Source organism: Actinia tenebrosa, unplaced genomic scaffold (assembly GCF_029948245.1).
Source record: "Actinia tenebrosa isolate PJP-AT-01 unplaced genomic scaffold, QUT_ActTen_1.0 PGA_scaffold12__29_contigs__length_12842862, whole genome shotgun sequence".
In the NCBI taxonomy this organism is placed as follows: Eukaryota; Metazoa; Cnidaria; class Anthozoa; order Actiniaria; family Actiniidae; genus Actinia; species Actinia tenebrosa.
In genome coordinates, this window is record NW_028292572.1 from 9,901,991 (window position 1) to 9,913,309 (window position 11,319).

General features: G+C 36.4%; 2 protein-coding genes across 2 annotated transcripts; both read right to left on the reverse strand.

Moving 5' to 3' along the window:
- Window positions 1–222: 222 nt before the first annotated feature.
- On the reverse strand, window positions 223–11,277 carry LOC116298635 (charged multivesicular body protein 7). Its single transcript, XM_031707158.1, has 11 exons — window positions 10,825–11,277; window positions 9,787–9,987; window positions 8,841–8,911; window positions 8,652–8,714; window positions 8,506–8,554; window positions 6,369–6,488; window positions 5,820–5,918; window positions 5,487–5,529; window positions 2,416–2,499; window positions 1,858–1,889; window positions 223–1,207 (listed from the first exon to the last, which is right to left on the reverse strand). The coding sequence occupies exons 1-11, from the start codon at window positions 11,263–11,265 to the stop codon at window positions 1,058–1,060; spliced, it is 1,353 nt and encodes a 450-aa protein (XP_031563018.1). The 5' UTR covers window positions 11,266–11,277; the 3' UTR covers window positions 223–1,057.
- LOC148912227 (5-hydroxytryptamine receptor 1F-like) lies at window positions 2,904–3,931 on the reverse strand. Its single transcript, XM_089028049.1, has one exon. The coding sequence runs from the start codon at window positions 3,850–3,852 to the stop codon at window positions 2,974–2,976; it is 879 nt and encodes a 292-aa protein (XP_088884175.1). The 5' UTR covers window positions 3,853–3,931; the 3' UTR covers window positions 2,904–2,973.
- Window positions 11,278–11,319: the final 42 nt, after the last annotated feature.

Below are 11,319 nucleotides of genomic sequence, written 5' to 3' on the forward strand. Positions count from 1 at the left end.
GAGGGAGTGCATCAACAACAAAATCAACTCGCATGACACCAGGAATCGACCCCGTCGCATTGGTAAGAGGCAAGAGTTTTCGCAGTTCTTTCCGCTACTGTGCAACCCGATCATGCTTCCCATTGGTATCTTCAAGAGAACATTTCATTTTCTCTTGGTATCTCCGCTGCTCATTCCTTCCTGTCCTCCCCTTCCCCAGGGCAGTGGTAAGCGTACGCAATCTAACAACGGTTGTCTTTTTATTAGATTATGTAATAGCAACACAAGGTGAAATACCACAGGCAACCCAAATAGTTTTTTTATAACACTTAATTTATATGGTAACTGCGCATGTCTGCCTGTAACCTACATCGAGTGTCTTCTTTAGCATTAGATAGGTTAAGCTTCTCGTTTACGGCAAACGTGAAACGTCAGTTGACCATTAAAAAATTCTATAAAATTAGTGAAAAGGAATCGCAATGATCTCCAAGTAGTAGATAAAAACTATACGAATATGTGTCTTTGTCGGGAAGGTTTGCAAAAGGTTAAGTGGAATGTAGGGAAACGATGAAAACGTGGTCATGTTTGCCGTTTGCGGGAAGAAAAAACGGGAATCTTAATCTGCCTATTATATTAAAACATCGAGCGACAATCATAAGTTCATTAGCTGGACAGTCTCTGAATAATTACACTTGCTCTAAATGTCCTTGCGTCCCAGACAGTGAGATGTTAGAGTATTTAACTCTTGTGCAGTACACTTCTTAAAGATCAGTGCGTAACAGCGGAATACTATCTAAGCATTGAGTTATTCCTAATATCCTAAGGATAATGCATTTTATTTTACCTAGATAGATAGATAGATAGATTAGTTTGCATTTGTATAGGTCTTAAAAAACTATCACAAAGAGCAGAGACTCTCAGAGTTATATGCGCTTTTAAGAATATATTATTATTATTATTATTATTTGCAAGAATCAAAAAATCACGACCAAGGAACCTCAGATCTTGTAGCTTTAATTATGCGCTGGGCTAAAATCAAAACTACCGAACCCAATAGAGCTTTCTCAAGAATCCTTCTCTATATCTTGAGCGCTTCTCTTCGTTTTTCTTTGCTTTCAAAAGGTTGGTCTGTTTTCGACGGGCTGTGACTTGGTGGTTCGGGGAACCTCAATAATTTCGTGTCTCCCGGGACTTTTGAAGAGGGTGCCATTTCTTCTGCCGTTGATATCTTTCATGTAAGGAGAAAAATAAGCTCAGCAGGAATTCATAAACATTTTATAAACATTAAAATTTCGGCGCTTTTAAGGCGGTGAAAGTTCGAGTAATGTTTCCGATATATTATTGTGTTTTCTGACTAATTTCCTCGCTTTAATGACAAACACACTCACGTGTGTGGCTTTTCTAAGTACAGAAAGCCAGTGAAGTGCAAGGTCGTGGATAAGAAAAAAGAAGAACAGGAAGCTACCACACTTTCAACGTCAATTGGCGAGAAAACATCACTTGGCCAGGACAACGCGCGTTCTCTTAATTTTTTAAGTGGAAATCACAAGAAACGTAATCCGTAACATAAACTTTACAGGAAAGGTCTTAATTTGAAAACCTACCAAAACGGGACGAAGTATATAAACGTTCAATCTCATGCTCTACTTCCAAGATTGCGGCAGGCAGCTACTGTAAAACCTTTTGTTTTTTTAACCCTGTTTTCGTGAGGATCTGTTTGTTTACATCTCTGCTTCCTTGATTTCATGAAAATCAAGGGAAGCTTGGCGTCTTCATGATTTATTATCTTCTTACTTCCTCCGCAGCATAAATCCGAAACTCTTTAGTGAAACCCTTAACTTAAATGTAGAAATTATCCGTTTGAAAACCGTCTCTTACCTTTTCATTGTTTGTTGATAAATTGTTCCCATCTATAAAATTAAAAGAGAGAGCTGTACTGAGAACCAGTATTTAATAGAGAGAGATTTTACAGAGTTTATTAGGATACACTGACTGAATATAGTATATTAAACTGACCGGTGTCTCATAGCTCAAGCTCATAATTCTGTCGGTGTATAGGTCGGTGTAGTTCGCGTTATTAGCATGGCAAAATAACCATTTATCTTTTTCATAGACGATGTCAATTAAGTTGCTTATGACTCCCATCATTTATGTTTCACACACAAAACGCAGCTCAAACCATTTCACTCCGGCACTGCAAAGACAGCACCAGACAACGAAAAAAGAGGACTAGATTTGTGTGCGGATTGCCACAATTCAAGAAAAAAAAAAGAAAAAAAAAAAGGGAGAAAACGATAGCACCAGGGTCAATAACTAAAACTAAACGTTCTGCAAAAATAACCCGATAATTTATTGCAGACTGTTTGTAGTTCAGTATTGACTCTGATGCTTTATTTTTCTTAAGTCAAATCGTTAGTTGCAATCACTCGTTTTTACCTGTTTTAAGGGAGAGTGCTGCGAGCTCTTTCTCCAAAGCTTCTAAATTTTCATCCTCATTTCGATCACTTATGGCCTGGTTTCCTGGTAATCAATGAAAAAGAAAATTAACTGAAGTGTTAACGAGAATAATGCAATAATAAGATAATGTGGTCTTAATGGGATCGAGTTAGCTAAATACAATTCCGTGCGAAAACAAAACTAGAGGAGATCTATAAAATAACCGAAATTGCACTACAACTTCTTTAAAATCACTGACAACCATCTCATTCAAAAAAATGAAATCGGGGCATACAATGGGACTTAAAGAAATATTTTCTTGTGAAAACGAATACTACACAGGAGCAACTCCAGTTGTCGTGGGAAATTATAACGAGTGTCTTTTAGAAGCCAGGTGGACTCTACGTGTTTTAGTAATCTGCGTTAATCTTAGTTTAGCGGATGTGAATACCTCTGGCTGCAGAATATCTCTATTAACATTAACATTTTTGTGTGAAATAAGAATAAAATGAAGAAGAAAAAAAAAAGAATGAAATGAAGAAAGAAAGAAAGACAACACTAACTGCAACACAAGAAGGTTGAAAATCTTTGTCTTAGCTCCTTCAATCGCGAAAAGTGAAGAATAGGATTGATGCACGAGTTGAAGTACATCAAAGAAGCGGTGACTTCCCAAGCAATCATGAACCCCTTGGAACGACCATACACAGCAATGGCGATGACCACGATCACAAAAGGCACGTAGCACAGAAAGAGAGCTGTGACAATCATCATTAGGGTCTTGAGCACGCGGCGATGACTTGAACTCTGGCCCATCCTCTCAACTTGGACATGAATGGCTCCAAGTTCCTTCAAGGATTTGAAGTAACAGAAAAGGATAATAATCAAGAAAAGGCACAGAAAAAAGGCTCCAAAACCCATGTACTTGGGGCTCGTAGCGTGGAATCTGGATATTGTGATACAGCATGCACAGACAATGGTGCCTGCGAGGTACTGAATTATCACTTTGTTGGTCATGACTTGGGAATACGTGTTTCGTAGTTTGATTGCAAGGTAACGATCTACACTGATGGCTGTTACAATAAAGAATGAAGGGCTACAGATAATGTGTGCAACCACGTTACCAGTCTTGAGCAGGAAACAGTACGTCTCAAAGGAAGACAAGAGAAAAGACACTTTACGAGCAATGTACAAAGGCTGAACCAGGATTCCAACGCCAAAATCCGTGAAAGCCAAGGCACAGATCAAGACGTAGGAAGGCTTGCGAAGACTTGGAGTTGAGAGAATAGAGACGATAAGAAGAAAGTTTAGAATAGTTGTTGGAACGGCAAGTACACCGTTTAGTATACAGATGAGGACACCAGTAGTAGGGTCGAAATATGCTGGGTTTCTGTTGTGAGACATTGTCATCCCGGGACAAAGTTCTCTACTCGTGTTCATGTTTGAACTTAATTCCCCAATTTTGGTTCCACGGAAATCTTAGTACGACTGCTGAAGCGGTCGTCAAAGTTCTGAAGACTTTGCGGTCTCCTCGACCAATATACGTCAGTTTAAATTAGGCAATATAAAGAATGTCTGATTGGTCTACGAGTCGCAATTTGTTCACTGAATTATCAGTGTAATTAATGCTATTTTGTCTATCATAACCACAGGCATGCAATCTTTCATCTCGTTTTCTGCCTCCAGATTAACTGTTTTTAATTTACTCTCAGTTCGCATTTTTTGTTTCGTTTCACCTGCACCAACTTTTAAAAATATATAGAATGGAAAGGAAGTGTTTAATTGGATGCTTTAAAAAGGAACCACCGTGCATGAAAGAATACAACATCCTCTTCTTTCTTTCTGTATTTAATCGCAAGACAACGCAAATCCATGTACAAAGCATTCATTCTGACTACCAAATTATTTATTGTCAAAAAGTTCAATAATCTTAGAAACTTTTTAAAAAAGCCTTAGCACGACTGCTGAAGCGGTCGTCAAATTGACTGAAGACTTGAACAATCTCCTCGACCAATATACGTCAGTTGAAATTAGGCGATATAAGGAATGTCCGATTGGTACACAAGTCGCAATTTGTTCACTGAATTATCAGTGTAATTAATCCTATTTTGTCTATAACCTGAGGCATCTTTCATCTCGTTTTCTGCCACCAGTTTTTACTTTACTCTCAGTTCGCATTTTTTGTTTCTTTTCGCCTGCATCTACTTTTTTCTCAAAAGATATAGAATAGAAAGAAGATAGAAGCATTCAATTAGATGCTTTAAAAAGGATCCACCGTGAAAAGAATACGACATCCTCTTCTTTGTTTCTGTATTTAATCGCAAGACAACAAAAATCCATGTACAAAGTATTCACTCTGACTAACAAATTAAGTTTTATAAGCCGTTAAAATCCATTCAAATTTTTGATTGTAATATCTTATTTTTCTTACCTATCACGAGTCTGTCAGTTTTTTTTGTTTTTGTTTTATTTTGTTTTAAATTATCGATATATTAAAGGAAGTCCAATATTTTAGACTACAATGGACTACGTGGACTCTTCACGGGTACCTTTAAAACATTAACCCTTGAAAGAATTTTTTCAGATGTGTTTACAATGGGAACGTCTTTAAAATGGAAGAAATCACCCAAATATTTATTCCAATCTAGTTTTCTCGTGTAGTCTAGTCTCGTCTCCTCTCATTAAATTCACACCCCGAGGATGATCATTCCTGATGACTCTGTCTAATTCTTATAATTAATAGCGGGGATAGACCAAGAGAAGGAGAAGTTCTATTATCCCTAATAAACAACATCACTCCAGGTTATTCTTCCGAATTAATATGAAACAAAAAATAATAGCTTTTGCCAGGCGTCATTTTTTCCAATGCACAAGAAGTTAATAGGATCTAATTGTCTTTATATCAATCACCAACATTGTCTTTAAGATAAGTTGTTTACGTAATGGCGTGGGTGCTGAATCAATGAACATATAAACAATACTAAGATATTAGCATATACCAACTAAAATGGGAAAAAAGGCTCGAAGCTGATAGAAGTTTTTAGGAGAATTTTATACATGCATTAATAAAATACCTTGTGCAATGGCTTGTTTAATGTCCTCTGCATCATCAAGAGTCTGTTGAAAGAAAACGTGCAGAGTAAAACTTGTGTCCGTCTTTTTTAATAAATGACTGTCTGTTCAGATGAATGACTGTCTGTCCAGATAAATGTCTGTCTGTCCAGATGAATGACTGTCTGTCCAGATAAATGTCTGTCTTTCCAGATAAATGACTGGCCAGATGAATGACTGTCCAGATATATGACTGTCTGTCCAGATGAATGACTGGCTGTCCAGATGAATGACTGTCTGTCCAGATAAATGTCTGTCTGTCCAGATGAATGACTTTCTGTCAAGAAGTTTCTCACCTGTTCTAAGTCAAGCATCACTTTATCCACATCCTCTGCCCTGAGGTCTTCTTGTATTGTCTTAAGAGCAATGGAACCTGACTTGAGAGTATCAATGATCTAGGGAGAAGACAAAGTTTATGTAATACAATATAAAGAAACTTATACTATACTTATACTATATAAGATCTCATATTTCCATTCTCTATTTCCCATTCTTCCAATTCTATTCAATCCCTTCCCTTCTTCACCTCTTGGTCTTTCCCATGCACAAAAATGACAAAATATTAATATTTCATTATTGTCATTTTTGTTTCTCCCATTTTTTTAACTCTCATTTTCTTTCATTTACATTCATTTTTTTTCATTTTCTTTCTCTCATTTCTGCTTTCTTTTTTATTTTCTCCCTTATGTTCTAGCTCCCCTCTTCTCCCATGGCTTTGGGGCTTATCCCACTCCTTGTCCTATCCCTATTCCTTCTTTCTTTTCCTTTCACTATTATTTTATTCTCACTTTAACTCTTGATCTTAGTCACCAAACAAACTCTCCAGCTCAGTAGTCTGTGCTTACCATTTTGTCAGTATTTGCTTGTTGTATTCTGTGCAGCAACTCTTCCAATGTATGTAGACTTCCATGCATTTTATCCAAGGTCTTCTGAATACTTGCCTTTTTCTTGAGTACTGTAAGTGCCTGAAAAGCAAATACATTTAACACTTGGATCAAAATGGTAGAGTGCAAACTATAAATCTGTGAAAAAGTACTAATTAGTACGAAATAAAACCAATGAAACAATTGAAAACAAGAAAACAAAAAAAACAAAAAAAAAAGAAAATGTTTTAGGTGTTATTTTATTTTTGTGTTATTTCACAGATATATGGTTTGCACTCTAACTGCATAACGATATCAATAAAATTTACAAAATGAAAAAGCACAAATGAATAATGATAATATGCGAGGAACTGCATGAAAGATTTAAAGGGGAAGAATAGCAGACAAACAACAAATAACAAATAACAGCCATGAATATAAATAATGCTTCCAAGTCAAGATGGTACTTGAAAAAATACATTAAATATACATTAAAATATACATTAAAAATGTATAGAGTGCACGTACTAAAACCGTGAACATTAAATAGTACTAATTAGTACTATTTCATACAGAATCCTTTGTTTTCTATTGTTTAATTATCACTATTTAGTGCTAAAAATTAGTATTTGTTTCACAGATTTAGTGTGAGCACTATTGAATATACATTAAGGTGGCTGCCTACTTTTGAACGTTCGATTTGAGCCCACGATGAGCGCGCGCTGAAAAACCGCTGAAAAATCTACAAGATTTTATTGAAGAACCATACGCGTTTTCAGCTTCAACAGGGCAAAACCCTCAAATTTTGCACAGGGACTCTATATTTTTTGATAGCTCATTTGAAAAAACTCCTAAAAATCTAGGTTATATCAACATTTTGGGAAAAGTTTAAATCAGGAACACGTGAAAAAATAGATTTTTGTAGGGATTTTTGTTCGTCTTTATGAGCTTTTTTAAGAGCACCGAAACTACAAAATATGACAAATCAATGTATCTCTCTGTCTTTTTGTCGAAAATATCCATTTATTATTGTAGAAGGATTGACTAGCCTCCGTTCGTGCAATCATAGAGTCTGCAAATAACTATTATCTTATTAATCTTAATTCTTTTTCTAATCACTTCCGGTGGCGCAACTTTTACTCTAAAAGCTCGTGCGTAGGCTTCCATTAAATGCTGATTATCTCGAAAATGAGCTTGGGACACCCTATTTTTCTTTCCAGATTTGGAATCAGCATTAAATTTCAATTTGGAAAATCGAAATTTTAAAAAAAGCTTAAATCAATTTTCAAAAGTAGGCAGTCACCTTAAATATACAAAAAAATTGACTTGAAGTGGCACACTTTTTTTTATTTATTTCATTATTTATTAGCTTTACTAGTTATTGGAAAATAGAAACAAACCAGTTGAAGGAAAGATTAACAGGACAATATTCAAATCTTGAGAATTGATAGGAAAGGACATGATGTCACAGCGCGTCAAAAAGCGAGCGAAAAGACGCCTTTCGCTTTGTAACATTTGATGTGATTGGTTTATTTCTGACCAATCAGATTTTCGCTTACATTACAATGGCCTGCTTGCAAGAACAGTTTATGAGAAACGTTTTGATTTTGTTAGCGATGTAAAATAACACAAACAACATAAAATAATTGGAATTTTATGGTTTTGAAAGTCGAGTCTCACAAGAAATGGTCAGCTTCGGGGATTATTCGGGAGATTTGAGACTCTAATCTGGAGACCGGGAGACACGGTCCAAAATCTGGAGACTCCCCGTTTATCCGGGAGAGTTGACAGCTCTGATACCAATGAAGATTCCCATATTATTATTTTTCCATTATTTATTTCATTATTTATTAGCTTTACAACTAGTTATTGGAAAATAAAAACAAACTAGTTGAAGGAAAGAATGACAGGACAATATTCCGATAAAAAAGATTCCTATATAAAGTTCCTTCAAAATAAATGTTTCGCAATAGTAAATACTGATGAAACATGGGCATTCAAGGAAATTTGAGGAAGGTCTTCGGCATAAATTTTAAGTACTGGAAAGTCAGTTAATTTTAAGGTAATATTAATTAGTCTTTTGGTCAGGGAAAGATATCTTAAAAATTGAATTACTTACTGATTTTCTAAGCCCTTTACTCGAAAACTCTTTAGCCTTCTGCTTGCAACTAAAATAACAAAATAAATATATCTGTGCTAATTATATCAAGTACGAATTATGGACACTAAATATAAAGGTTATTTATCAGCTGATATGTCAATTACCTTTCGCTGGTTTTCTCCAACTTGTTTATTTCTAATGTCAATGACGCCATGGTTTTCTTAATCCTTATTTAAATATGTAAGAAAATTACATTATTTAATCATTGTGAGAATCAGTATAATGTTTCTCTGTCCATTTTTATTATTGTTATTATTGAATCACAAAAAAGAGATTTTCATTTTTAGTCTAACCTTAATATTCCAAGGTCTTTCTCACTCACAGTGCTTACGGTACTCTCATCTTTACCTACAAACTTGATAACCTACAATAAAAAAGACAAATGATGATGATGTCCATCTGTATGTCTGTCTAGCTAGCTAGCATGTACATGAAACTGAGAGAGGGTGGTCAAAACCTGCACATTACAGGTGGATATAGGTAAAACTTTTTAAGAGGGACCCCAGTCCTACACATCGTTTAGTGCGTTTACCACCCTAGATGGATGGCTGGATGCCTAACAGGCCTAGCGGCCCAACTGATAAGGCAGCCAGTTAGCACGGGCACTGAAGATGGTCATCACCAGCGTCTTCAGTGGATCTTTAATGTTCGCCTTAAACAGGGTTACATAGTGAAGACAGACGGGGCCTACGGTTTTAAGTCCTTGTCCGAGAAGACCTGAAGGTCTTTGCAGATATAATTACAAAGGCAGCACCTTCTCCTCAGTTATTTAAAGACCCTGAGTGTTGGTCCGGCCGAGGCTTGAACCACAACCTCCCTCACTACAGACCGACGCTCTTACCAACTGAGCTAACCGGGTGGCGGTGTAACCTGTATTGCAACAAATTGTAATACAGAGGGCTAGAGCTAGTAAAAAGTGCCTTTATAGTATAGGCAGTGTAAAATATATCAAATCATATCAAATTTCAAGTCTTTGATTTACTGCAGCTTTCAATATTCTGCATTACTCGGCAGTTCCAAGCTGCACACTGAAATTGTTTTTTTGCTGCCATCAATCAAAGATAATAAGTCGGTACTGCAACCCCTTATATTATTCACTTGTGGTAGTAAAAACCAATTTCCCAACAAGCCGTTGAAATGTCGGAGTTCACAGAATATCGAAAACAGCAGGAACTGTGGAGGCAATTCCTTCACTAGGTCCCTGTTAAAGCATGATGAGTCACTGGCTTATGTTACTACCTTTTCTCCTTCATTTGTTACATGTGCTGTAACCTTCCTCTCCTTTTGAAGGTAACAAATAACCAAATCCAAATCTCCATCAGCCAGTTTCAGCCCTCCTCTATTACATCTAGCCTTCAGAACATTCCAAGGGATTATATGGTCTGTCGCTTCATATTCCACACTTTCACGGTGCATTTTTAGTAATGACTGAGACTTGTTCTGGTTTTATAATGGTATCAATATTTCAATGAAAAGTTAAAGTGAAAATGGTCCATTATTCTAATATTACTTTATTCATGTACATAGTTTACTAAGCATAATTAACAGCTATTTTGTAAAAGGTTGGTGAAGATTTTTCTATTGTGTACTATATGGTATTCCTATATTTATTAGTGTCAATACAAAAGAAAATATGCTGGAAAAACGTGCAAACTTTTGAACTTTGTTGCATGATTGCAATCAATTGTGTACTAAGGTAATCGTGTACTTCATGACCAGCCGACATGTGTCGGTCGACTATCGCCCGAGTCGCCTGACTGTTGACCAACACTTGCCTACGTATAGTTTTGCCTACAGACTGAGGTATCTTATCAAATACTGCATAGTGCATTTCATCGAAAACTTCTACCCACCTTTAAAAAAAAATAGCTGTATGGGATTGCAGACATAAGGAGAGAATTGAAGTCCCTCCTCTTTCTCTTCCCTATCTCAACATTAATTTAACCTTCAGCACAATAAATATTACCGATGTACAATATACCAAATACGGATGTCTGGCGTTTTGGCTTGCATCAATCAATGACGGGCCGAGTACAATCCAATCATGAGTGAAAATTACCCCAACAGCTGGATAGCCTATTTCCCATGGCAAAATGGCTGCAGAGTAAGGGGAATATTTTATCGCTGGTGATTGGAATGACTAGGGTAGGAATGCACCGGGCCTTTCGTCAATTTGATTGACAACTGAAGCCAAAAACATCTGGATCGAGTCAGTTAGGTCTCAGAAACATGAAAGGGGCTGTAACTACTTTATCTAGTATCAAACAGCCTACTTACCTTTAAAACTTCGGTTATAATAAACAATTCCGTCCCTTCCATTTTTGCTTTTGTATCGTTTCCCCACAACAACTTTCCAACTGTCCATGAAAATGATTTCTTAGCAATATCAAAACCCCAAGAAAACCAAGTATTATTCAGTCCTTTCATAAAACTATCAAGCGTGTGTAAGTCTCCTGTCTTTAGCATTTCTTCCAAGACAGTTTCAAGTCCTAAAGGAACTAAACCATTTCTTGTGAATCTTCTTCGCAAAGTTTCAAAGTCCACACAAAGTTCGTGATTGTGATCGCAGTTTTCTAAGATTAATTTTCGCCAGAATTGAAGCTTACTATCCCAGTGTTTAGGATTGACATGTCTGTGTTCTGGGAATGCTGAAAACATAAAATTCATGCGATCATCGTCGTGCCAGTCGGATGGAAGACGTTTGTTTGTGTCCGCCATCTTGTAAACTGGTGAAAGAAACCAAAGGAATCCCAATATCAAAATATAAAAAGT